This window comes from Prionailurus bengalensis, chromosome A2, assembly GCF_016509475.1.
Source record: "Prionailurus bengalensis isolate Pbe53 chromosome A2, Fcat_Pben_1.1_paternal_pri, whole genome shotgun sequence".
NCBI classification, from domain to species: domain Eukaryota; kingdom Metazoa; phylum Chordata; class Mammalia; order Carnivora; family Felidae; genus Prionailurus; species Prionailurus bengalensis.
The window spans coordinates 64,524,671-64,551,973 of record NC_057348.1 but is presented as its reverse complement, the minus strand read 5'-3'; the positions used below and the strand labels follow the sequence as shown (position 1 = coordinate 64,551,973).

The following is a 27,303-nucleotide window of genomic DNA, read 5'->3' as shown; positions in this document are numbered from 1 at the left end:
AAAAAAAAAAAAAAAAAAAAAAAAAAAAGATTGTAGGAGTAATTCCAAGGATATCTGTTAACAGTATTAACAAGCCCCGATTGGTAGAAATACATAGAACCCTGCATCCAACAGATAAACTCTTGATTCTTTTCTTTTTAAAACATTTTTTTTAATGTTTATTTATTTTTGAGAGAGAGCGCGTGAGCGGGAGAGGGCTAGAAAGAGGGAGACAGAGGATCTGAAGCAGGCTTCACACAGTGAGTGCAGAGCCCGTTGCGGGGCTCGAATTCATGAACTGTGAGATCATGACCTGAGTCGAAATCAAGAGGCGGCAGGTTAGGGGCGCCTGGGTGGCTCAGTTGGTTAAGCGTCTGACTTCAGCTCAGCTCATGACCTCATGGTTTGTGAATTCAAGCCCCACGTCAGGCTCTGTGCTATCAGTTCAGAGCCAGGAGTCTGTTTCGGATTCTGTGTCTCCCTCTCTCTCTCCCTTCCCCACTCATTCTTGGTCTCTCTCTGTCCTTAAAAAATGAATAAACATTAAAAGAAAAAAATTCTAAGAGTTGGCAGCTTAACCAGCTGAGCCATCTGGGTGCCCCCTCTTGATTATCTTCTAAAATCTGTGTAACTTTTTAAAAAATTGACCACATAGAGGCACCTGGGTGGCTCATTTGGTTAAACATCCCACTCTTATTCTCAGCTCAGGTCTTGACTTCAGGATTCTGAGTTCAAGCCCCATGCTGGGCTCCACGCTGGGCATGAAGCCTACTTAAAAAATTTTTTTTTCAGTTAACCACATATGGAAAACTGCACTAAAGTTTTTAAAGTTTTTAAAAAATATTTATTTTTGAGAGAGAGAGAGAGAGAGAGAGAGAGAGCGAGCCCATGAGAGGGAGGGGCAGAGAGAAAAGGAGACACAGAATCCAAAGCAGGCTCTAGGCTCTGATGAGCTGTGGGCACAGAGCCTAATGTGGGGCTCGAACTCACGAACCATGAGATCGTGGCCTGAGCCAAAGTTGGATGCTTTTAGGCGCCCCTAAAACACTAAATTTTAAGCGATCCATGTCATGCAAGCCACGTTCTTTGACCCAGTGTGATTAAATCAGAAGTCAACAGAAAAAGTTCCAAACAAAATGGGTAACATGCGTGGAAACTTTAAAACCCACTGTTACCCCACTCCTGGGTTACAGAGAAACTCACAATGAAAATACCGGTTAGTCGTTTAGAATTGAATGCAAAATGAGTGTACTTGCAGGTAGGAAGTTGTATGTTGCTGCTAAATTGTATTTGAGACTCCATTTCTAATCTTGGAAGAGAAACGGAAATTAAGAGCATCAGAGATGGACGGATAATGCTAAGGAATGTAGAGGGAGAAGTTACAAACATTAAGATCAGAAATTACGAGAATGGTGAAGAAAGTATCAACGGGTAGGGACCAAGCGAAATGTCAGCCTTTTGCAAAATCTGGCGAAACCGTGAACCTCTAGTAGAGTCCCTCAGGAGGGAGAAGGCACACAGGAAAACCACGCGAAGAGCGCGTCAGAGTTCAGACAAGAAAACCACGAACGACTTCATGCCTGTAAATGTGAAAATAGGGGCGAAATGGGTAAAGGGTCGCAGCAACAAAGGCAGAATTGCAACACCCAGTGCTGACACCGATGTAGGGCAACAGAAACTCTCATTGCTGGTGGGAATGCAAAATGGCGCAGCCGCTTTGGAGGGCAGTCTGTCGGTTTCTTGCAAAACTCAGCTTGCTCTTGCCGTACGACCCAGCAGTTGTGCACCTCGGTGTTTACCCAGAACAGCTGAAGATTCAGGTCCACGCAGAAGCTAACCCAGCGATGCATGTAGCTGCCTTATTCGTCATTGCCAAAGCTCAGAAGCAACCAAGACGTCCTCTGTTAGATGGATGAGTAAACGGGTGCGTCCAGACAGTGGAATATTCCTCAGCACTAAGAAGAGGTGAACTATCAAGCCATGGGAAGAAAGGGAGGAGGCTGGGCCGCACGGTACTGTGTAAAATGGATCCCGCCTGAAAAGGCGACATGCTGATAGGATTCCAATTCCGCGATATTCTGGAAAAGGAAAAACTACGGAGGCGGTAAAAAGACCAGTGGTTGCCCGGGATGGTGACGGAAAAATCTTCTCTGGGTGGAGCAGAGAAGATTTAGGGCAGTGACAGTACTGACGTTATAAAGACACATGATGTTACCAGGATGGGTATGGCTGTGCAGGTCCCCATATGGCATGCACACTACCAGGAGCGAACCCTAGGTCAGCCGTGGACTTCGGATGGTTATGGTGTATCAGCATAGGTTTATCCATGGTAAAAATGTACCATTTCAGTGAGTGATACTGGCCAGCGGGGAGGCTCTGCATGTGGGGGGGGGGGGCAGTAGGTTTATGGGAAATCTCCATACTCACCTCTGAATTTTGTCGTAAACCTAAAACTGCTCTAAACAAATAAAGTCTTTAAAAAAAAAAAATAACACCAAACTGACACCATTAGAAAAACTAACCTAGAGGTTACCTAAGAAAATCAAGAGTATTTCCCCTGCACCGCTTGCAGGGAATGTTCCGTGACGTGACCTAATGTATAGCTCTGTGAATAGCGTAGACAGCACTCAGAAGTTTTAGGTAGAGACATTGGAAGAAGTAAGAAAGAATAGTTGAAAGAGGAAAACAAAATGAAACAGTTTGACTCTTGGCAGAACACAAAATCTTAACAAAGAAATAACTCAGAAGAATGGAGTCAGTAATCAATGCCTCCCCCTTGAAAGGGCTCAGGGGTTTTGCAGATGAGTGTCACAAAACCTTCAAGGAGCAAATAATTGCCCTCTTTGTATGAGCTGTTGGAGAGGTAGTGCCCAGAGCCTCTCCCACTCATCTTACAGTGTTTTGTAGCTTTGCAGGAGACGGTCCAAGAAATCCAGATACAGGCATATTTCACGTTACCGTACAACCACAAGGTCCACGTAAAACATTAGTCAAATTCAGCATTCGGTCGGAAACATCGAACAAACGTTAGGACCAAGTTGGGTTTATTATGATTGTGCAAGGGTGCTTTACCATCGTTACATGATGAAGACTTTATAACACTTTCAGAGATTTAAGGGGAGAAGATGGGCATCTCACCAGTGACCACAAGAACATATACAATTCTCCACTCGTGCGATGCAAAAGAAACGATAAGAGAACAAAACTCTTACTGAACCAGTACTTTCAGAAACCTCCATAACTAGTTTCTAATAATATATTTGTCAAAAATGTACAGCATCCGTCATACATGCAGGAATAATATCAGAGTCGTGTCCATGAAAACCTGGAATCACACCCGAGTGCCTGTTGTCAGTGGGGTCTTAGCTAGTGCAACAGAATACTAAACAGACAGAAATGACACTGAAACGGAGCAATGAAATCCGTGCCTATTTGTAGATTACCCAGACAGAGAATCCGCACAGACTTACAAAGTTTTAAAATGCATGAGTTCTGGGGCGCCTGGGTGGCGCAGTCGGTTAAGCGTCTGACTTTGGCTCAGGTCATGATCTCACGGTTCTTGAATTCGAGCCCCATGTCAGGCTCTGTGCTGACAGCTCGGAGCCTGGATCCTGCTTTAGATTCTGTCTCTCTCTCTCATAAATAAGTAAAACATAAAAAAAAAAAAAAATGAATGAGTTCTTCAAGCGGGGAGATACAACGTGAGATCAACAGATAAAATGGCACAGTATCTTGTGCAACTATAGAAAACAATCAGGAGGCGTAATATAAAAAGAAATCCCACGGACAATAATAGCTAAAATCAGAAGGTATCTAGGAATTAGTTAATTCCTAGATTAATTCCTAGTTAATTCCTCGATTCCTTGACATTGTATGATGTTGCTGAAGCACATAAAAAAGACGTAAATAACTGGAGCCCTATCCCACACGATCACAAATCAGAAGACTTACCTCGCAGAGGTGTCACATTATCAAATTTACCTTTAAATTTAATGCAGATGTGACCAAGTTTTGCAGAGTTTTGGTATGACTTGACAGATAGCTTCTAAATTTCTTTTTATTTTGAAGATTTTATTTATTTTTAAGTGACCTCTATGCCCAACATGGGGCTTGAACCTACCGCCCTGAGATTATCAGTCACACGCTCCCCCGACTGAGCCAGCCGGTCTCCCTAGAGGGCTTCTAACTTTAATGTGGGCGGGTGGTAACAAGGCTTCATTAAGAGTCCTCACAATTAAGAAAGTGTGTGAATGATTCGTAGACGTAGAGACCCAACGACCAGAACAGACAATCCCGTAAAGAGACCTACCCATTTACGGAGATTCAGTGTAGCACAGAGATGTCACAGCCGATCAGGAGGACCCGTGGGCTGGGCGAGGGTGACTGGAGGATCCCTACCCCCATACTATCCTCAGTCATCAATTGCACGTCAATTAAACCACGGAAGGTGGAAAACAGCGGTTTTAAAAAACTTAAGAGTAGGGAGAATCTTCATGCCCTCAGGCTGAGAAAGAATTTCCTCTGTCCAGCTTAGCGCAACCGTAAAGGAAAAATGATGTTTGAGGGCATTGCAAACACGCATCTGTGTAGGGATAAAGCGGCATTTAAAACCCTCACCGACGTCAGCCTGGGGGGGAGAAAAATCATTGCGGTGCATTTAACGCGCGGAGTGTTAGTATCCTCAGCTTATTGCGAAAGCCCTGTAAATAGGAGAAACGGTCAACTGGGAAAACTGGCCAAAAAAGCGTGCGCAGGAGGGCACGCTGTGTCTGTGTCTGACTGCGGACACTCACGTCACACGGAACGTGGCAGTGACGGGCCTGGAGAGGGAGGGGGCCGAGGCTCGGGGTCTGTGATGGGAATGGAAGGGCACGCGCTTCTCGGTCAGGCGTGTCAGGAGGGAGCCGTCCAGCGCCCTCTGTAGGGAGCGGGCTCGGGGTCACAAGATGCAGGCCTATGGGAACCTGCCGCCGACCCTGCGGGGCATCTCCGAGCCTCCCCGGCCCCCCTCTGCGGTGGACGCCAGGGTCAGTGCTCAGTTCCCCGTAGCAAGATGCCCTGAGACCACATGACAGAAATTGACAGCCATCTGGTGCCTCCTTACTGTGCAGGGCGCCCTCGGATGCTCCGATTATGGGCCTTAGGTTTGTGCCATGTGTTGGATGTCGATTCGGCGGGTCGTTCGCAAGGGACCTGCTGTGCCAGACAAAAGATTCTCTGACTTTCCTTGACCGGCCCTTTCTCTGGCAGAAAGATTTAATGCTCTTGTTTGTGTTCGCTTGCTCCTCATGTAAGCAGCTCAGTTTGGGGTGACAGTTGCTACAAACCCCTCACACTCCGGGAAGGGAGGCATTTTCCTTTAAAAAGTTGGTGGCTTGGGGCGCCTGGGTGGCTCGGTCGGTTGAGCGTCCGTCCGACTTCGGCTCAGGTCATGATCTCACGGTTCGTGAGTTCGAACGCCGCGTCGGGCTCTGTGCCGACAGCTCGGAGCCTGGAGCCTGCTTCGGATGCTGTGTCTCCCTCTCTCTCTGCCCCTCCCCCGCTCATCTTCTGTCTCTCTGTCTCTCAAAAATGAATAAACGTTAAAAAAATAAATAAATAAAAAGTTGGTGGTTTGGTAACAGCTAGAATTGTGCTTGGCTGGTTTTTTAAAGATAACGCTTTTATGGCGGTCAAATACATAGGACAGAAAAACTGTTCCTTTTAACTTTTTAAGTGCACAGGTCTGGCATTCATTATTTTCACACTGTTGTGCCGTTATTAGCACTGTCCGTCTCAAAAACTTTATCACCCCACACGGAAACTCTGCATGCCTCAAGGCAGTAATTCTCCCCAGTTCTTGGTAACCTCTGTTCCGCTCTGTGTGTCTACGGTTTCTGGTTACCTCACGTAAGTGGAATCACAGGATATTTGTTCTTTGTGCCTGGCTTATTTCGTGTAGCACGGTCTTTGGTGTTCATCCTGGCGCATCAGTTTCATTCCTTTTATGGCTGAAGGCTGTTCCACAGAGCACACGCTTTATGTTGTTGGCCTGATCGTGAACATGTGCTGGGTTACGTACACCTGTAGCTGCAGCAAATAATACCTGCTGGGGTCCTGCTGTCCCTTCCTTTGGGTACAATTAATAATGTGGTCAGGCTTTTTCATTCTTTTTTTCTTTTTTTTTTTTATTTTGAGAGAGACTGAGACAGCGCAAGTGAGGGAGGAGCAGAGAGAAAGAGAGAGACTATTCCAAGCAGGCTCCGTGCTGTCAGCGCAGGGCCCGGGGTGGGGCTCGATCCCACAAACCGTGAGATCGTGAGCTGAGCCAAAATGAAGAGTCAGACGCTTAACTGACTGACCACCCAGGCACCCCTGGGTCAAGTATTTTCTTGACAATATTTTTGATAACGTGAGGTGTCCGAGGATTTTAGAAGTTTGGCTTTTTCTCATTTTATTTTATTTTTAATTTTTTTAAATGTTTATTGTTATACTTGAGAGAGAGAGAAACAGAGCACCAGCAGGGGAGGGGCAGAGAGAGAGGGAGACACAGAATCCGAAGCAGGCTCCAGGCTCTGAGCTGTCAGCAGAGCCCGATGCGGGGCTTGAACCCACGGACTGTGAGATCATGGCCTGAGCTGAAGTCGGACGCTTAACTGACTGAGCCACCCAGGCGCCCTGGCTTTTTCTCATTTTAAACAAGTTGTTTCTGACGGCTGTCGCTGCTCCCTGCAGACGCTGAACTGAGCGACCACTCTCACCAGAGCACAGCTGAGCAAAGGTGGCCCAAAGAGCTGGGAGATGTTTTGGGTCCGCTTGTGGAGGGCGCTACAGTTGCCTGTGTGTTCGTTTTCAGACCGCGGTCCATTTGGAGACGGGGATATGTGTGCATCATGGTGAAGCCTCTGAAGATGTATTTAAACCATTGCCCATGGCCCCTGGAGTCCTACATCAAGGGACCCAGCGGCTCCCGTGGAGACCCCAGACCCCAGCCCTCGGCTCCTGAAACGGAGCAGTGCCTTTCCGCCCCGGCCTTTCGCACTCCTGTCCAACCTGTCACGGCTTCTGGCTGTAGCTTCTCTTGGTTGTCCGTAAGCCAGAAGGATGGTTGTTAGCACGCAGTTTCAACGTGCAGAGCTCTGTGGGGGGGCCTGGCTTCCTTTCCCGTAACCGTGTATGTACGGAGAGCAGATGTGTCGTGGGCGTATTTCAGGACCTTCCGTATCTCGTTGGATAATCGGTTTTGCCGAGTGGAAGAGACCAGAATTAGAGAAGATTGTCAGTAGAGAAGGTGAAGTAGGTCGAGAAAGATTGTTGTGTTTTGTTTCCTCCCCTGCGGGGAGCCACGGCAAATGTCACAGATGTTGGGGGCGGCCAGGCTTTGGACCAGTTATTCCCTGTGTCTGGTTTCTTCCAGGGGATCAGGGGAGGGCCCTGAGACCGTGGGCGAGTTAGTAACCACTTTGCGGTTGAGATTCTTCAATAGCAAATACCCATCTCACATCATTACTGTGAAATACGTCTGATAGGACAGTGATAACTTGGAGTCTCACGCTTGTCCCCACGTGTCTTTGGAGTTTTCACTGTCATCGGAGCCACATAGGGGAAACTGAGCCGGAGATGTTTGGTAACTTGCCCAGAAGTGACAGAGAAGTCACACACTGGTAAAATCGGAATCAAAGCCAAGTCCGTGCAGCTTTACGCTTGGAGGTAATTTAGGGGAAACATGGAGCATGTGCCTGTACATATAAGCTGTCCTGCAAGCATTACTTTATATACCATATTTACCCCTTTCTCCCGAGATCGTGCGTTTCTTGCCGGTAGGAACCATGTCTGACTGATCCTGAAGGTTCTGCGATAGTGCCTTGTATTGAATAGTTAATGTTTAAAGAATGCCTGAACTCACATGCCATAGATGCATGTGGCTTCCAGAAAGGTCCTGCGTTCCTGCCCCTTCCCGCCACATGGGAAGTCCTGGTAATTCCAGGCACCTGAGATGAGAAGAAGTTAACGAAGACCTTCCCTTCGTGTGGTGCCATTTAGGAGGTGACAGGAGAGCTTGGGTTGGGATGACAAAGGACGAAATCAGAAAGTCAGCTGAGAAGACCGTGTGGCTCCTGCTGGCCATAGCTTTTGGACCAAGCTCGAGTCGTTCATTGGATGCCCTCTTACCTACTTCACCTTTTATTAGGGCTGAGATGCCAAAAGGCGAGGAGGAAAATCCTCCCTAATCCTTCTCCCACAAAATGACATCTTTCCGCCTTTTGGAATACATTCGGGCCACGTCTAATAATTGCGTTTGCCCACGTGATTAATGCTGCTTCTGCAGGATCCGTCTAAATAAATGACTGTAGTGCTTACGGTCCTTCAGACAGGTCATGATTTCTTGCCTCTACCCTCTGTGTCTTAACATGTTTAGGTGACCTTTCTGTTGTAAAAACAGGTTCTTAATCTGTTAACCAGTGAATCGACCTAACTGTGCTATGCGGTGGGCACTGTTGTTAACCCATATTTACAGGGGAGGAAACCAAGGCTCAGAGGCCAGAAAAGCCACCCAGATCACCCCCAAATGGCTGGCGGAGCCCGTGTGTCCCCGCATGTGGGCTGCAGCATTGGTGTCTCCCACCCCCGGGCCGCCCTCCGTCCTTCACAGTCCGCTCATGCCTTCCTGACCTTATGACCCCCTTAGATTTTTCAGTGGGTCAACCTGAGATGATAGCGGTGGGGACCGAATCCCCCTGGTCTCGGAAGCATCCAAATCGGTTGGACCCCTGCCGCCGCCTCCCCTGTCCTGAACCTGTGCTCACTTCATCCTTTGCGCTTGGAACAGTCCAGGTGTTCACGAGGAGCACAGAACAAAGAGGCACTGAGGTGCCCGCTGGCCCCGCCTTTCCCAGCGGCAGGTGAGCCCAGACTCGACCTCCCCTTCCCAGTTCCCGTGTGGAACCGACACGCTCACGTTTCACGTTGCCTTAGCTGTCAGGATGCTCGCCGCTCGAGAGCGGGCTTCATCCCTGAAGTCCTTGTGTTCTCCTCGCCTTCGCTTTTCTTCCTCGAGCTCCTTACCTTTCCTGTTTCTCATGTTCATTCAACAAAAATCTGTTACCTGTCCAGGCCACGTCAGGAGCAGGGGACGCAGCGGTGAGCAGTGAGTTTTTAATTTATCACTCATAGAACACATGGATCTTTTTGTCCAAGGAAGCGTAAATCCCATTTTTGGAAGCGGTGGGTCCAACTTAGATATAGTTCATTATTAAGATCAGTGATGAAAGAGTATCTTTAGATCTCCCTTAGGTAGAGAACTAGAATACGCTCTCTCCTAACGCCTTTTCCACTATATTACGCTTTACTTAAATTAACTTATTTAAAAAAAAAAAATTAAAGGGAGAGGGGCAGCGGGAGAGGGGGAGAGACTCTATTTTTATCTCCCTTAGGTAGAGAACTAGAATACGCTCTCTCCTAAAGTCTGACATACCCTTTTCCACTATATTACACTTTACTTAAATTAACTTATTTAAAAAAAAAAAAATTAAAGGGAGAGGGGCAGCGGGAAAGGGGGAGAGAATCTATTTTTTTTTAATGTCTAAAAAAATTTTTTTTAAATGTTTATTTATTTTTGAGAGAGAGAAACAGAGTGTGAGCGGGGAGGGGCAGAGAGAGAGGGAGACACAGAATCCGAAGCAGGTTCCAGGCTTTGAGCTGTCAGCACAGAGCCTGATGTGGGGCTCAAACTCCCAAACCGTGAGCTCAGGACCTGAGCCGTAGATGGATGCTTAAGTGACTGAGCCACCCAGGCGCCCCTTTAATGTTTGTTTTTGAGAGAGAGAGAGAGAGAGAGAGAGAGAGAGAGAGAGCACACATGGGGTAAGGGCAGGGACAGAGGGCAACAGAGGATCCCAGACTGGCTCTGCACTGACAGCAGTGAGCCCGATGAGGGGCTCAAACTCATGAACTGTGAGATCATGACCTGAGCCAAAGTCGCACGCTTAACTGACTGAGCCACACCCAGGAGCCCCTTGGAAGAGAGAGAGAATTCCAAGTAGGTGCCACACTCCTCGAGGAGCCCAGTGTGGGGCTCGATCCCGTGACCCTGGGATCACGACCTGAGCTGAAATCCAGAGCCACATGCTCAACCAACTGAGCCACCCAGGGGCCCCTAAATTAAGTTTTTAGTTTTTAAAACCTCAGTTAGCCAGCCCTTCCAAGTGAACATTTTTTGGAATGAGTTATTTTTCTTAGAGAATTTTAAACGCTATCCCCAAAGGAAGCTCTCAGGCTGGAGATTTCCAGCAAGGAAAAGTGAGCCCATCCTGTCCCTCGGGACAGAACGTACTGCTGCCTTCAGAAGTCATTGAACAAGGTTGCCGGTTTCACTTTCGTTGACACGGCTAATATTATATGCCCTCCTGCCAGGTGCCCCCGTCTCTGGGTCGGCTTTCCAGACTCCCAGTTCTCCCCTGCGGGCGGGCACTGTCCACACAACGTCCGGTTAATCCTCTCTGGGGTCCTGCCACGCGCTGACGGACGCCTGAGTGGGTTAAATAGTTGAGCGCTGGCGGTGTAGCCGGGAACCCGCCCAGTGGCCCCCACAGAACGTGCCAGGGAGCGGTAACTGACACCCGCCAGGCCTGCATTTAGTTCTGGACCAAGAGAGACTTTAATAATAGTCCTGACCTTTCCTGGGGGTGGGTGCAGGGACTGGAGGAGGTGGGGGGCACGGGCCGTTGCTCCTTCCATCCTGTGGCTGTATTTCGAATGCATGAAGAACAGTCCCAACCGGCCTGCGGCCTCCTTGGGTGTCAGATGGCTAAAGGCACCGTTGCCCGGGGGGTGCTTCCCACGCAGGGGCTCCGTGTCTCGAGCCCCAGCTGCTGACGCCGAGCCAGCCAGCCAGAGTCTGCATCGGGCAGAATGGTTTTTACCCACCTCGGAGCACATGGGGAACGCTGGGTGACACTGGCTCCCTTACACGTCCCACTGATTGTGCCCCTGCCCACTCTCTGTGTGGCTGCCACTGGTTCTTTGGTTTGGTTTTGGTTTTGTTTTTGTTCTTGTTTTATCTTAAAACAGTCTGGGAAGATGATTCTGTGCCTCGGACACTTGGGTCTTTCGGTTGCTACGGGCAATTAGATCAGTTGTTGCCCTCAGATCTTCTCGTGTGTGTGTGTGTGTGTGTGTGTGTGTGTGTGTGTGTGTGTGTATGTTTTCCTCCTGAAAACTGATCGTACCTGGTTTCGTTTCATACTTGGTCAAGTAGGTGTCTGTCTTTCCAATTTATTTCTAGGCTCCTTGAGACCAAGGGTCATGTTTTCGTTTTTTAATCTTTGGGGGGGGGGAGGAGAAAAAAACCCAAAGAGGATGTTGGATTTTTTAGCCTCACCGGGGTAGGAACTGAGGCTCCACGAATAGCTGTGTGACTTTGCGGTGGGTTTTGTAACCCAGCTGAGCCTTGGTTTTCTCATCTGTGAAATGGGCTTGATAGTCTGCGGCTCGTGGGTATGGTACAGGGTTTATGAATAATCCCAGTGAATGTTCGCGTTCTGGCCCCCCGCTGCCTGCACACTCTCTCTCTCTCCGAATTACTCTTTAACCAGCACGCAGGGCATTGGACACAGCAGACAAGGAGTGTTTGTTCAAGGGAATACTGCATCCCGCCTTGTCCGGGGCCCGGTGCCTGCTCCTTGGAGATGTGAGCAGGGAGCCCCTGACTTGAGAAATGTACCCTTCTTGTTCCATCTGGAAATGGAGCCCCTTCCTAGTGCAGAGCCCGCTTCCCACCAAGCCTTGCTCCTCATGTTCCAGTGTCTCCGTGGGCCACACTGCGGGGGAACGGGGGTGGAGGGGGGGAGCAAGGTGTGATGTACGGAGCAGCATCTTCTCCTGAGAGGTTCAGCGGCACCCACAGTCGAGCGGGGAAGCCTGAGGCTCTGGGGTGAAGGAAGAGTGTGCTTTCAAAGGGAGAGACATTGTTCAGAGCGGGATGCCCCACGCACTTCCTGGATGGGGGCAGAATTTGCATCTTTCCCTTGGCCCTGTGATCTCAGGGATGAGTCCTTAGGCCCCACGCCCTCAGGGAGGCCCACAGGGGTCCGGGTCTGGCCTGCTGGGTAAGCTTCCCGCAGAGTCCCCCTTCCGGATACGCCTCAGTCCTCCTTGGAAGCAGCCCATCTGGCCTGTATCCACCTGGCGGCTTGTGTGTAACCTGCCTGGTGGGCCTTTTTCCAAGGAGGGGAAGGGTTGGAGGCTCAGTAGCCCCCAGGGAGTTTGGGAACGCTGCCTGGCTGACTTTCTAGAAAATTCTACAGCTTGATTTATGGAGGCTGGGGACTCCAGTGTTTTAGGTATTTAACTAAAATTTACTGAGCACCTATTGTGTGCCAGGTAAGAAATTAGATGAATGAATACATAAATACGTATGGAGAGCGTAAAAACCAAGCCCACAGCCTCCCACTATGCTCCTTCCTCCACTGTTCTTGGCCCTGAAACCTGGGTCCAGAGGGACCTTGTCCGGGGGCATTAATCAGAAGGCACCGCTTAATTTCCCTTAATGGAGAAATCATTATCATAAGAATAGTAAGTCCTCAGGACCTCCATGCATTCCCTGCCGAGACTCCAAAGAATTGGATTCAGATGCCTCCAGGTGAGCCCCAGGGAGCTGTTAGCTGGAACAGAAACCACCCAGGTGCTCCTGGGAGGACACATGTGGATAATGAGACCCTGCCTGCCACCTCTGGAATGGCCCTCTTTCTGGTTAAACCCTGTTTCCTTCCACATCCTGGAAAGCCAGCTCCTGTCTCCTGGGCGTTGCAGTTCTGGGAGTTGTGCCATTTCTTGGAATCGCCTGGTACGTTCTCCTGGAATGACTTTCCCCATCCTGACGCCTTGGAAGTCAGGCTCTTCTTAGAGCCGAATGCCCTCTAGTTGACTGTCTTGCCTGTACACAGAGATCTGGTTTTAAAACCCTTCTCTTCCGCCAAGAGTGGGCATAAAGGTCGTAGGAGAGTGGCCTCTGGGACACTTTCCTGGTTTGGCCACTGCCTCCACTGAGGCAAGGTCGTCTGTCTGGGGACACACACCGCACCTTGTACTGCTGTTACCGCCCCCTGCCTGTCGCTACGCTCTCTCGCAAGATGCTGAGGGGTTCCTTCCCTCCCCTCGGTTGATGGGAGCCCCTTTCTGCCAGGATCTCGGCTTGCTTCCTTCGCGATGTCTCCACCCTCGAGCCGGTGGATGCAATTATTTTTCCAGAGGCAGGAAAAAGTTTCATCTCCGTCCTCGCGACTTTAGGGTTCTCGCGGTCACCCTTTGCCGAAGCCGGCGGAAGGGACTTGATCCTCAGGTGGCGGGGACTCGTGTCTGTTTCGCCGACATCTGTATTCCCAGGGCCTGGAACGATGTCACTTGTGTATCAGGTATTCAGTCAGTACTTGACGGAGGAAGGAAGATATTGGCCACACGAATGGATTTTACGCTTATGGAGTTAGATTCACACAAACAGAGTGTTAGTGGTGAATGAGATAATAAAGACTCCCCACTGTCTGATTGGCCTTTAACACTTTGCCTTGCCAAGAGGACAGTGCTCTCGGCGAGTGATGGACTTTGGCCTGGATTTTCCCTCTTCAGCTCCAGTGTGCTCGCACTCATATTTTTAGGATTGATGGAAAGTGAGAACCTTCCAGAGTGACCAGCTGTTTGCACAGGTCTTGCGCTCGGCTTGTGGCTGCTTTATGATGTCACAGAAGAAGTAAGGGTCCGTGCCAGAGAAGAAACACAGTAAATCACTAAGGAGAAAGACGCAGTTAATTTTTGCTTTTTTTTTTTTTGAGTGATGTTTTGTGGGCATGTTTCTGCCCTTCTCTCCCAACTAATTGTCTTCTATTAAGTACAAATAGAGACGGTACCCCTGAGTCTGTACTTCTTTTTTTTCCCTCTAATGTGTAGCTGAGGTCCTTCCCAGAGAGGAAAATTCTTTTCCCGTGTCGTATTTGCTTCACGGTGCTGAACACAACCGCCTTCGCAGACCCGAGAGAAGCTTCGGTGCCATCTAGATGCTCCCTTGCAACAACACGCGACAACACGGCAGGACACAGTCCAAGAAAGAAGGAAAATTTCCACTCTCGCTGGGTCGTGTTCACCCAGCATCAGATTCCAGCTCTTGAATTTCAATGAGTGGAATCCCTGAGGGAAGTGAGGGGCTTTCCTTTTTAGGGGAGGCGGGGTGGGGGGATAGAATTATTTGACCGTTCTCTAAAACACACAGATTAAACAAATGAATCTCACTGGAATCAAAGTCCAGTGATAGCGGTTAATCATTATCTTCACTTTTTTTTTTTTTTTTTTTTGCTCGTTTTGCTTTGGTCGTAGTGCTGTCTGGCCACCGGAATATCTGCATTTCATTCTAGGATCTGCCCTGGACTTTGTGACGTACCCTTCCCTCTGAGTATTGCAGTGCTCTGGGCTGTCACATGGCCCCAGAGGGAAGAAGGAGGAATTTGTTGGGACGCCTGGGTGGCGCAGTCGGTTAAGCGTCCCACTCTTGTTCAGGTCGTGATCGCACAGTTCATGGGTTCGAGCTCTGCATCAGGCTCTGTGCTGACAGTGCAGAGCCTGCTTGGGATTTTCTCCCTGCCCCTCCCCTGCTTGTGTGCTGTCTCTGTCTCTTGTCTCTCTCTCTCTCAAAATAAAAAAACTTAAAACTAAAAAAAAAAAAAAAAAGGAGGAGGAATTTGTCAGGATGGGGAGACAGAGCCCAGCCTCCCTCCCTGAAAGTCACTGCTGGCACCATTCTGGGCCACTTGTAGGCCTGGCCACACTCCGGGGACACATGGGAAGTGGGCACAGCTGTGAGTGATCATGGGCTTACCCTGTTTCTTACAGGTTCTGTCCATTCAGCCGCCACTTAGGGTTGGGCATCGCCCAGGCCATCATACGATGGACACCTTACCATAAGATGAATATTGGCGGGTCGGGACAGCTACCTGCCGCGTGGTCCCCAGGACTGGAGTGGGCGAAGCATATGTATCTGTACCAAAAGCCAATGTTTGTTAGGAAGTGGGATCCGTGTTCAAGAGCAACTTCTGAAATGAGCGGCCTGGTCCTGGACCTTCCCAAACCAGTCTTCCTGGGGCTGCCTGATGAGTCACCCGAGAAGCCAGCCCCAGGGTCCCCGCGTCCCCCCCCCCCCCCCCCCCCCCCCCCCCCCCCCCCCCCCCCCCCCCCCCCCCCCCCCCCCCCCGCCTCTGGGGCCTGGGGATTTCCCGAATCTTGTTTTGCCTCGTGGCTAGGTCCTGACACCCATCTCTTAGATGGAATAGCTCTCTTCCAGACGTGACGCTTGACTTCTCTGCCTGGCTAAACCCCTGTCCCCACTGGTCACCGTGGGCCACATTCCGCATTGGCCCCCAGGAGCCTGCCCCTGTGCTGGCCAGCAGGGGTGACGTGTGCATCATTTCTTCGGCCCTGGTAGTGGAGGAAGCTGCCTGTGAGTGGGGATGGCGGCGCGGGGGGGAGGGTGGCTTTGGCCCGAGCACCTTCGGGAGCGTGACCATCAGGGAAGGCTGGCCTGGCCGAAGGCACCATTGTCCGAACAAGCACCCTGACCTTTCTGAAAGAAAACAGATTGGACTTCTCATGCGGGCTTTTTCGCCAGCAGCCGTGGGACCTTGACCTCACTGAGCATGAGGGTATTTGTCTCACTCTGAAATCGGCATTATTGTCCCTGTTATTTTGAGGATTAGTCATCAGCGATGTGAAGTGTAGGGGCACATGATACGTACTTGGTAACTGCAGTCACGGGTGGTTATCACCACTGCGTGTGGACACCCAGGTCAGAGGTCAGGCTCCCGGTGAGGCCACCAGGTCACCGTGTGGCACATTGGATTTCCACTCCTTTGGGTCTCACTTTGCTGAACCATGCAGGATGATTCACCGGGAAGCCACACCTCGAATACTAGGAGGGAAAGGGAACCGAGTCTGCACTGAGACAGGCTGAATGTGCAAATAGCAAATACCAACCTGCATCGTGTATTTCCAGTGTTTTCCTTCGAGCTTTTTTTTAAGTTTGTTTATTTTGTTAAAAAAATTTTTTTTTAATGTTGGCTTATTTTTGACAGAGCATGAGCGGGGGAGGGGCAGAGAGAGAGGGAGGGAGACACAGAATCCGAAGCAGGCTCCAGGCTCCGAGCTGTCAGCACAGAGCCCGACATAGGACTTGAACCCACAGACTGTGAGATCATGACCTGAGCCAAAGTCGGTCACTCAACCCATTGAGCCACCCAGGCGCCCCTATTTATTTATTTTGAAAGAGAGCATAAGAAGGGGAGGGGCAGAGAGAGAATCCCAAGAATGTTCCGTGCTGTCAGTGCAGAGCCCAACATGGGGCTCGAACTCATGAACTGTGAGATCACGACCTGAGCTGAAATCAAGAGTCTGGACACTCAACCAACTGAGCCACCCAGGCGCCCCTGCCTTCCAAGTTTTGAAAGAGCCCACGAACTTGAACACGTTTGCCTCCTAGACTGTCTTTTGAGTACTTCCTCGCTGGCTGTGTGTGCAGGCAGGACAGGGGCTGATAAATCTGGGAGTCACTCAGTCGCTGACTGGTTGTCAAGGCAGTTTCTGGTGTCAGGGTTTTGGAATTGTGGGAATCCTCCCTCTTTCCATCCGGGACATAGGATTTCACCAGCTCCTTCCTGAAATACTGATTTTCCTCCATCCATTGTTAACCTGGCTACATGCAGGGAAGGGGAGGGTGAGGGCATCTGGGCAGCCCTGGGCGGGTCAGCATCCTGGGAACCTTGGACGGTGTCTCCCCTTGAGTTGGGACCAAAAGGAACCTGAATGCGTCAGACCAGGGTGGAGATGGGACCGGGGCTCCCTGCCAGTCAGGCAGCACAGGTAAAGCACTTCTCTAGACAGAATGTGTGTATCTACACACAGCTTTAAGGAAAACAGGTTACATTTTCATGAAAGCAGGGAATCAGTGATCTACGTGGGTTTTCTTGTCTGTGGAGCTATCTGCTGGGGCCCTGCATCTGTGACTTGCTCTGGGAAGCTCTGGGAGGGCTCAGGATGCAGTTCTAAATTAGCAGAAGAGAGCGCCAGAGCTTCTCACGGAAGGAGAGAAGTGACCAAATAGCCAGCAGCCTCCCTGAGGGTACAGTCCTGCATTTGGAGTAGGGGAAAGAAAGGCACCCCAAGACAAGTAGAGAAGGTGTCACCTGTAAATGAAAAGGAACACGTTGGTTCAGCCTCAGCACATGGAGAGGACTGTTTTCAATTTCAACCTTGTCCGAGCGGATCGGACCCAGCCTCGTGTCACTGGATGCCCCTGAACGTGCTCTGGGGCTGGCAGTGGCATTGTGGGCTTGGGAGGCCACGTATATCCGCTGAGTGCTGCCCAGAACCCAGCAGCAGGAAGTGTAGGAGGTGCACATGCGGAGTTGAAGTGAAACACACCCACACACATTTTTCCTGCTGGTGAATTAATCAGCTTGTTGATAGGTATTTTTTCAGTTTATTGGCACTGACAGTGGCGGTTGTCGTCGTCTATGGGAGGTGGGTGGAGAGGAGAGTACCATTTCCCACAAAGGCTGGAAAGCGAAGTTTCTCTTGTACGTGCTGAAAGGTCAGGAGATGTGAGTGTGTGGCTGAAGCTATATATATGTAGTTCTGTGTATATGCTGGACGTAATTCTAGGGTTTTTATTTCCTGCTTCAAATCCCACCGGTAGTAACCACCGAAATAAAGCATTGATTCAATTTTTTTTAAACGACACGATTTAGAAATGGCCTTTATATTTGTATTTGGAGATATGTTTAGGTGACCTGCTTTTAGGGTTTCTGAATACCTGTAACTATCACGAATATGAACAGAGGTATACTCTAACAGTGTAATACCTGATTTTCTTATTCTTACTTATGTCCAACTGTACCTATTAAAAATTAAGCACTTGTGGGGCATTTGGGAGGCTCAGTCAGTTAAGCATCTGACTCTTGATTTCGGCTCAGGTCCTGATCTCACGGTTTGTGGGATCGAGCCCTGCATCCGGCTCTGCGCTGACAACCCAGAGCCTGCTTGGGATTCTCTCTCTCCTTCTCTCCGCCCCTCCCCCACTCGTGCTCTTTCTCTCTCAAAGAAACGTTTCTAGAAAGAATTAAATACCTGTGAGTGGAATCTGTGAGGATAGAGCTTCTTTGGTGTGCCAAAGGCATTTCGGTAGAATGCCGACTTCAGTAGAATTAAAACCTGCACAAGGTTTTAATTGCTCAGAGGTCAACAAAAACGGCTTGCCCAGTGAACATGGCTTAGGTTTAAAACGCCTTCGCAGGCTCAACCTTTAGTTCCTGTCCAGATAGAAGCGTGTAAGAACTTTGGCCTTTACGTGTGTGTTCGGGACTTTTCAGCTACAGCACTGAGAAGAAATCTTCCCTTACCTCTGCTCTGACTCGGCACTTTCCAGAAGGGTGGGTTCCCCCCCCCCCCCCCCCCCCCGGCAAGCAATTCTCTGACACCAGCTGCATGTGTCCATACTGGGTTCAGTCATTTACTAGAGCGTCCACCGGACTCAGGCAAACGGCTTACTAATCAGGTTACTAGTTTGTTATAAAGGATACAGCTCAGGTACAGTCTGTTGGAAGAGGTGCGTAGAGCAAGGTATGGGGAAGGGGTTCGGGGCTCCCGTGCTGGGCATGCTACCCCCCAGGCTCCTCCATATGTGCACCAACCTGGGAGCCCTCCAAAACCTGTGGGGTTGGGAGTTTTGATAGGGGTGCTTCACCACATAGGCACAATTGATTACATCATTGGCCGCCGGTGATGAGCTCAGCGCCCAGCCCCTATGTCCTCCCCCCCTCCCCACCCCCCCGAGGGCACAGAACGGGACTGGACCCTTCCAAACCTATAGCCCTGTGATGATCATGATCGGCTCCCTTGGCAGCCAGCCCCCAGCCCGTGGTTACCTGGTGGCTTTCCAAAAAGCACCTCATTAACATAAACTCAGGTGTGGTTGAAAGGGGTTTGTCATGAGTAACAAAAGGTGACATTTTATAAAAGAGGATCCTTTCACCTTTATGAAAGCCCTGGGGCTGTCTCAGGAACCACGACAATGACAACAACAACAACAATAACAACAAAGACCAGACATCAGAACAAAAGATGCCCCCATTGCTTTTATGGTTTAGAAAATTATAGGGGCGCCTGGGTGGCGCAGTCGGTTAAGCGTCCGACTTCAGCCAGGTCACGATCTCGCGGTCCGTGAGTTCGAGCCCCGCGTCGGGCTCTGGGCTGATGGCTCAGAGCCTGGAGCCTGTTTCCGATTCTGTGTCTCCCTCTCTCTCTGCCCCTCCCCCGTTCATGCTCTGTCTCTCTCTGTCCCAAAAATAAATCAACGTTGGAAAAAAAAATTAAAAAAAAAATTATAAGGATCTCAGGAGCCCAGTGCCAGGATCCCTAAGGCAGGCCAAGATCTCTGTTTCCTCTTCTGTCACAGCCTCACCCATTGATTTTCTTTTTCTTCCTTTTACTTAAAATCACCTATCACTCTTTAGGGAATTTAGCATCTTAAGCAAGCCTGCCCCGCCCTGCCTTACTTACCAGCCCACCTTCTAGACAAAGACGGGAGGAAACAGACAGACATTGCATGTTAACAGGTGCTCACGTGGGTCCGGGAAGAATGGACAGTATACACGTGTATCTTGAAAACCCCTGCACGTAGCGTTTCTTTAAGGTGCCAGTGAATGCAGTGAATCGGATTCAATGAATGTCCTGTTTCCTAGCCAGTGAAGGAGGCCACTAGATGGCGCTGTGGACCCAGCAGGGCGTACAGGGAGGGAGGCTCCTGGGGCTAGAAAGCCGGGCCTCGCCTGTAGCTGGCGCTCTCCTCTGTGCCCACAGTCAGCTGGTGAGCGCCTGGCCGCCTCCTGGTTGGCTTACGGAGGACGTGTGCCCCGAATTATCTATGAGCCAAACACGAATTTGGTTCACCGACTTTGTATCTGTTTTAGAAGGAAAGCTTCCTCCGCGTGCTGATTGATGGCAGTGAGGCCAGGCACGCATGTGGGTTTGAGATCAGATGAGCTGCTCAGATATTTGGGACAAAAGTCAGTGTCCAGTTTGGGACTGGGTTATTTGCGGAAGCAAAGCGTCTATTAATAACTTGATTTACAACCGTGTTGTCTGACCTGTATTTGTGCGGTAAATACATCCTCCTGAATCCGCGTGACGTGAGACGGAGTGTGTAAAATTGTTTCACCTTCCCCTTCATGTGCCTTCCAGGGGCGGTGCGGTCTCACGGAAAGTATTTTGGCATCAAGTTCGCACCAAATAGATACTTAATCTTAGCACTCATTTTCAGAAGCATCTGTCTTGTGCTCGCCCTATGTGTTTGCTTCTCTGCAGAAGGGCTTTCACGGGGCGGGTGGTTGATCTGTGTGGTGGGTTCATGTAGGAACCACAGGGACAGGGAAGGCAGGTAGCCATCCCGCACGACACGGGACGTGCTCACAGAATGTGAGCCATTCCGAGCGTTTTTGCGAGAACTGAGTGTCACATCAGTAATGCCTTAGTGGATTCCTATACCGTAGTTCAGTAAGTTTTCAAGGAACATGATGGCGAGTGTCTTCCTTCAAATCAATACTTTGTGACCCCTGCTTGGAAGATTCCATTGTTAGCCTGCGCTAGATTTAACAGAGTGTAGGTAAAATCCCAGAACCCTAAGTGAGTCTGTTGTCTGGACAGGTGAAGTGCTAATTGAGCGACAGGAATTTTAAAGTTTGTCCCGGGCTAGGATACTTCAGATTCTTTAAAAGGTTTGGTTTTGGGGCGTTGGGGTGGCTCAGTCAGTGAAGCGTCCAACTCTTGATTTCAGCTCAGGTCAGGATCTTAATGGTTTGTGAGATTGAGCCCCAAGTTGGGCTCTGTGCTCACTGCGTGGAGCCTGCTTGGGATTCTCTCTCTCTCTCTCTCTCTCTCTCTCTCTCTGCCTCTCCCCCAATTGTTAGCCTGTTCTCGCTCTCTTTCTTTCTCTCATAATGAATAGACATTAAAAAACAACAAAAAAAAGAACTCTAACAGTGAGCCTCTCTTTCTGCCTGACTCCTCAGGGGGGACGGAAGTGACCGTGGTGGCCACTGTATTCTGCTGGGTCTCCTGGTTGGGGGCACATGTGACTGACAGCCAGGTGACACCCCAGCGGCCCGTGATGACCCTCCCTCGGCCTGCCCATGGCATCCAGCCTCTCCCTCCCCGCTCCTACCCCACCCCCCACCCCCAGGCATTCCCGAAGGCTGGATGGATAGCTACTGTGAGCTCTGTGTTTCACCCCATATTGATTCTTAAATGGTCACCCCAATTGATTGTTAAGAGAGAAATACTGAATTGTTTGTAGGATGAGTTAGGGCGGCCTAGGCTTAATCGTGTTCCAGAGCTCAATCGGGCAACTATTACATGGAAGCTAAATGTGAGTGCAGGATGCATTCTAGAACCTTCCTGAAGCCCCGGACTCGTGAGCCCCAGTGTGACTTGTACCTTTTCTGAGAAGGCGGATACCGTGAGGTCTCAGTAAATACCCAAGTGGCTGGCTCTCTTCGGGCAGCCGTCTGTTGGTTTTGTGCTTGCCGAGTTCTGCTTCCTCAGTTTACAGATGTGGCCTCCGGACAAGGGACAAGGGGACAAGGCTGTGTGCATACCTCTCCCTCCCGGGGTCTGGATTTTCCCACTCCTCCCACGTAGCTGCCTGCCCTCTGAACCCTAAGCAAGAGCTCTGCCTGCTGACTCTGGCGTTCTCCTTTGTGATAGATTACTTATTGATTACACGGCAGTCATGAATTACTAATTCAGCCCTGTTGTCCTTCTGATATCTGGCCGCGGGATTAATATTTGACCGTGCACAGGCCAAGCGCTGGCAGCGTCTCCTGCCTTCCCGCGCGGGCCCTGGGGACGCGAGGCCCCGCTCACAAGTTTCTGGTCGGGATTTCGGTCCGTGTCCGCTCTGCTCAGACAGCTCTCGGTGTTCTCGGTTCCAGCAGCGAAACCGCATTCCTGCTGTTTCAGAAGCATCCGATGCTCTCCCGTCAGTCCGTGTGTCCATCCTGCTCAGGGCCCAGTGTGATCCATCTAAAGCCTGCTGTGTAGAATCACCCCGTCCAGGCCTTCCCCAGACCCCTCTCCCTGGCACCATTGCCTGCAAGGTACAGAACGGGGTGGGGGATGTCTGTGACCTTTCTTTCTGCTTCTACCTAAATCTTCCCAAAAGTGCTCTCCTCCCCACCCCCCGCTTGCAACCACGGGGTTCCTGCGTTCTCTGCCCCTTTGGCCTGCGTGCCTTCCTTTTTTCTCGCTGTCTTGCTTTGCTCCGTTTCTTGGGCCCTTTTGCCTAATGAGATGGAGAAGCTGAAGCAAAGGGACCCGAGATGTTTACACGAGGACTGGACAGGCAGGGAGGGCAGGTCCCAGAAAGGTCTGTGAGCTCATGCATTGAGCGCACACCTGGTGAGGCCAGCCTGGTAGCTGCAGGAAGTGTTTTCAGGTCGAAGGTCCGCCTCGTCGCACCGGCGTGCCCCTGGGCAAGGTCCTTGCTTCCCCCGGGGTCTGTTCCTCAGCCGTGGGACCTGGTGGCAGTCACGGTGTCTGTGGTGGCACGGGGAATAGATGAGATGGATCTGTGCCCGGCTCTGCCGCAGGGCGGGGTGATGACCAGCCTCCTGCCCTCACCCACCCCCACGGACCCCGGGTCGGGTTGTAGAGGCTGAGAAACAGAAAGCCGGGCCTGGTGCCGCGGGCGGGGGGCCCGTAGGTGGTGGGCTGGGGCGGCGGGTTCACAGGGCCTTCCTGTCGGGGGAGCTTGTGGTCCCGGCTTGGCGAGGGTGTTGCTGTCTTGGGCCCCAGCCCCTCAGGCTGAGCAGGTGTCGCTTATGGGACCAAGTGGGCCTGTGAGTTAGGGGGACTCGCGGAGTGCCCCAGTGGGGGAGCGCGTTCACACGTGCCATGTTCGAAGTGACTGAGTGGAAAACTCAGAGAAGGGGGGCTGTGCTGTCAGTTTCCAGCGGGTTACAAACAGGAGAAGCTAACTCGGTAGCCCCAGCCCACGATGACCGGGGATGCAGGATGCTTTATGGAGCTCGCGGCCGGAGTACGGGTGGGCCTTAGCAGGAACGCGCACTGAGTCACACTGGGCTGCTCAGAGCCTGGCCTGTGTCCCCAGGTTTCTGTCTCTGCCTCCTGCCCTGGGCACTCGCACATCTCTGGGCGTGCTGGGTTATCCCCTCATCGTGTGCAGTCAGGGTTCTTCAGAGAAACAGAACCATTAACATGTGCATTTATATGTGTATGGGGAGGGAGGTGCAGGTTAAGGAGTTGGCTCCCACAATTGTGTAGTTGGACGTTCAGAATCTGCAGGGTCGACCGGGAGGCTGGGGGCCCAAGAGAGGACTTGCAGTTCGAGTCCGGAGGCAGAATTCTTCCCTCCTTGGGAGACTGTGGTCTTTTTCTCTTCAGGACCTTCACCTGATTGGATGAGGCCCACCCACATTATGGAGGGCAATCTGCTTTGCTCAGAGTCTACTGACTTAAATGGTAATCTCATCTAAAAAATTCCTGCACGGAAACATCTAGAATCAAGTGTGACCAAATACCAGTGACCGAGCCAAGTTGACACGAAGAATTTCCCATCAAAGTCTCTGTGTGTGCCTCTGCTATTTTCTGACCTTCCGTCCGGCATTCCCTGTGCTTCTCTCTCTCTGCGTCTGCCTCGGGCCTTCTGTGAGGACAGGCTTCCTCAGGCTCCCAGGCCAGTCGAGGGCACCTGGAGGTGTGCAGGTGCATGATTGATCCGCAGCCACCCGTGAGCCTGTCTGCGTGGCTTGGGCCCTCCTGGAGCTCTTAGCTGGCCCAGGCTGCTGTCTGTGCTGGGTGCTGTTCTGTTCCTGTGTCTCTCTTTCACTGCTAGAATTTCAGGGAAGGGAGAAGGCCTGACTTGCCTAAGTAGAGCTCGATGTCCACCTGTGGTCTGGCCACCTGAGGCTGCGCAGCTGTGACTGCGTGTGGCCCGTCCACCCCAAAGGGGGTGTGAGCTAGGCAGGTGCTCCGAAGGGTGTGTGCAGCCGCTGGGAATGTCTCTGCGTAGTTACCAAGTAGCTTCTGGAATGTCAGCAAACATCAGTAGATGGAACACATACGATTCCTTACGGGATGTATATCCTCAGTTATGCTCCTCTGCCTTCACCTAATAGTTTAAAATATTGTGAGTTTTGGAACCTGAGCCCTAAGATGCCCGTGTGGCCGTGGCCCCTCACTGCTGCTAAAGTTTTGTCTTGTTCTGTTCTGTTTTTTTTTTTTTCTCCCCCGCTTTTGCCTTTAACGCCCCAGAGGATGACGTAGACCTGGAAGCCCTGGTGAACGATGTGAGCGCATCCCTGGAGAGTCTGTACCCGGCCTGTAGCATGCAGTCAGAGACGGTGCCCCTGCTCCAGAATGGCCAGCACGCCCGCAGCCAGCCGCCACCCTCAGGAACAAGGTCCCTCCAGCCGCAGGCGTCCCCGCGACTGCAGGTGCAGCGCTCACAGCCTGTGCACATCCTCGCTGTCAGGTGGGCCCCGGGGCCTGGAGGGCCTCGTCTCCGAGAGCAAGGGAGGGCCGTCGCCTGGACACAATAGCGCCCCCTGCTGCGTAGACACGTTCCTTGTCTCTGTGCAGCCCGTGCCCAGAGTGGGGTTGGGGTGGGGGGACCTGGGGCAGTGGTGTCCCCGGGGGCTGTCAGACATGTGCCACCTCAGACCCGTGGACGCATTCCGTTTGTATTCCTGGAAATACCAGGGCTGGGGGGGAGGGGCTCGTGGGAAGCAGGGTGGGGGGTTGGGCTTCCTTGGAGGCGGCAGATCTCGGATTTGGGTGTTGAACGGTGAGTGGGAGTTGGTGGGCGGCGGGCGGGGAGAAGAGATTTCGTGAGCAGAAGAGAGGATTCTCGTTCCGAGGGGCAAAACTTCCTCCCTTTTTGTATGGCTGCACGACACGGCATTGCGTGTTCTGCGTTTTCCTCACCGAGCCATCCGTTGATGCCAACGTGGACAGCACGCTAAGTGAATGAGCCTGTCACAGAAGGACGGTGCCACACAGTTGTACTCACGTGTCGCCTCTAAGGTGGCCGAACTTCTAGACGCAGAGGGTAGGAGTGCTGGATGCCAGGGCCACGGGGAGGGAATCAGGAGATACGGGACTGAGCGTTCAGAGTGTTGGTTTTACAAGACGAGTCAGTCCTAGGACGTCCTGCGGCACGGAGCCCACGCGTGACGGCGCTGCTGTGCATGGAGGGAAGAGCTTCCGCAGTAGCGATAAAGGCGGAGGGAGCGGTTGCAGGCTGTGGGTGATGACAAGCTGGACTGGCGACAGATGGCGTGTCTACTTACGACACACCCGGTCGTTCACGTTAACCACGTACAGCGTTTTGCGCGTCTGTCACGCCTCCACGGGGTGCTTTGCACACAAGATGATCCCGACAGGTGCGGGCCAGATCCCGGAGGCGTCTCTGAGCCCTTCAAGGGGAGAGACGGGGAAAGGATTTGAACAGGCGAGCGAGGAGATGGGGTTGCGGTTCTAGCAGATAATTCTGGCAGCCGGGTGTCGGGGTGGTGGGCTAGACCACGGCTGATTTGGAGGCCGTTTCGAGGACCAGCCTAGAGACGGTGGTGTCCTGACCCCGATGAAGAGGGGGATGGATGGGAGTTGTCACACCCGGATTTGGGAGGGGGAGGGGCAGGGCACTGAGGGTGTCTCTACCCCGTCTCCGGGGCCCGGGAGGTGGTGGACCGGTGTGGCCGCCGCCCGGTCGCTGTTGGCTCTGGAGGTTTTCAGGTGACAGTGGAGGGATGGGAGCGGGCGAGGGACCGAGGCCAGCCTCCCTGCCTCCCTGCACTTTCTAGTGCAAGGTTGTGCGGGGCCCTCCATCTTGGGCCTCGGTCAGGCTGGGGTTCTTCGGGCTGGTGGTTCCTCAGCACTGTATCTCCTGGGGATCTCACTTCCTTTCCTTGGGATGGGGATAGGGCAAGGTGGTCCTCTTTGCTTCCAGAAACTTCTGTGAGGCTCTTTCTGGTCTGACATCCCAGGTCTGGGTAACCCTCTTGCCAAGGTAGCCTGTTGTGTCTTGGGGAACTCAGAGCTGTCTGCAGGGGGGGTGTAGCAGCTCTGCGGCCTGCGGTCGGCTGCCTCTCGGCTTCCTGCCTTTCCTCCCCTCCATCGTCCCGGTGTTCATACCTGCCTGTGCTTTCTTGAGCATCAGTCCTGTTCTCTTAGCCCCTGTGGAGCTCAGTCTGGAGGGAGACTTTTCTCCATGTGGCTGGGGTCTGGGGTCTCTCAGTCACCCATCCCTGGAAGGGTGGGAGGCCCCTGGGAAGACGGGGTTGCAGCCCCAACAGTGACGGTGCCCAGAGCTGAGTCAGGGCAGAGGATGGCCCAGGCAGACCTGGGCCTGTTCGTTGCCCGGGGCCCTTGAGCTAAAGTTTGGGCCGAACTCAGCCCTATGCCCTGGGGTTGCCTGTGTTAGGTCCCACGGGGGTGCACGGGGCAGGCGTGCGCCACAGGGCATCTTACTTTTGGATGTGTTTAAAAACTGGGGTGACCAATACGGGATACCCAAAGATTTCTCTTGTAAGTGAGGCTTTATGTTGAGCACTTCCTGTGTATGGTCTCTCTCGAGTCCTCACTTATTAGCTGATACAGTGACCACCACAACCCTACGAGGCGGGTGATGTCGTGGGCCTCATTGCCCAGGTGAGGAAACTGAGGCACTGGGGGACGTGACAGGCTCACACCTGGTGAGTAGGGAGTCTGGATGCAAACCCAGGTGAAGGGGTCCTGACCGGCTCAGAACCCACTGGGTGTGGCGCTGTGTCCGAGACCCGCAGAGTGGGGTGTGGGGCACAGACAGAGGCAGGTGCAGAGCAGACGCTGGGGAAGGAGAAGTGGGCTTCCTGGAAGAGGCTGCGGCTGGGCCGGCTGATCCTGAGGGAGCGGACAGCAGGGAAAGCAGGGGGCACGTTCTAGCCCAGGCAGGCGGCAGAGCCCAGGCCCGGCCGTTCTCGTCCCCGACCCCCAGCATCCCTGCATCTTCGCCCCCTTTCCGCGTCTCGCTCCGTTAACTGGGCAGGGATGCAGCCTCTGGAGCTGGGACGTTCTCCGGCCTCGTGTAGTGTCCCTCGTTTTGCCGTGGCCAATGCTTGTGCACTGCTGGGAAGCCAACGTGGGACTTTTCTCTTTTAAGTTTTAAGAATAACGTATTGACGTGAAATTCACATCACATAAAATTAATCACTTCAAGTGTCCAATTCAGGGACACCTGAGTGGCTCAGTCGGTTA

The 27,303-nt window shown here is 51.8% G+C and overlaps 1 protein-coding gene across 7 annotated transcripts in view; it reads left to right on the top strand.

Annotated features, from left to right (window-relative positions):
• The window catches only part of GRB10 (growth factor receptor bound protein 10), a 185,064-nt gene that overhangs the window by 91,859 nt on the left and 65,902 nt on the right, over positions 1 to 27,303 (top strand). For 5 of the 7 annotated variants that reach the window (XM_043588459.1, XM_043588463.1, XM_043588460.1 and 2 more), the window contains one exon: positions 24,322 to 24,541. In XM_043588459.1, coding sequence (XP_043444394.1) covers positions 24,322 to 24,541 — 220 coding nt within the window. Of the gene's footprint in view, positions 1 to 21,980; positions 22,146 to 24,321; positions 24,542 to 27,303 lie in introns of those variants that run through there. The other 2 variants (XM_043588464.1, XM_043588465.1) reach the window with 2 other exon arrangements.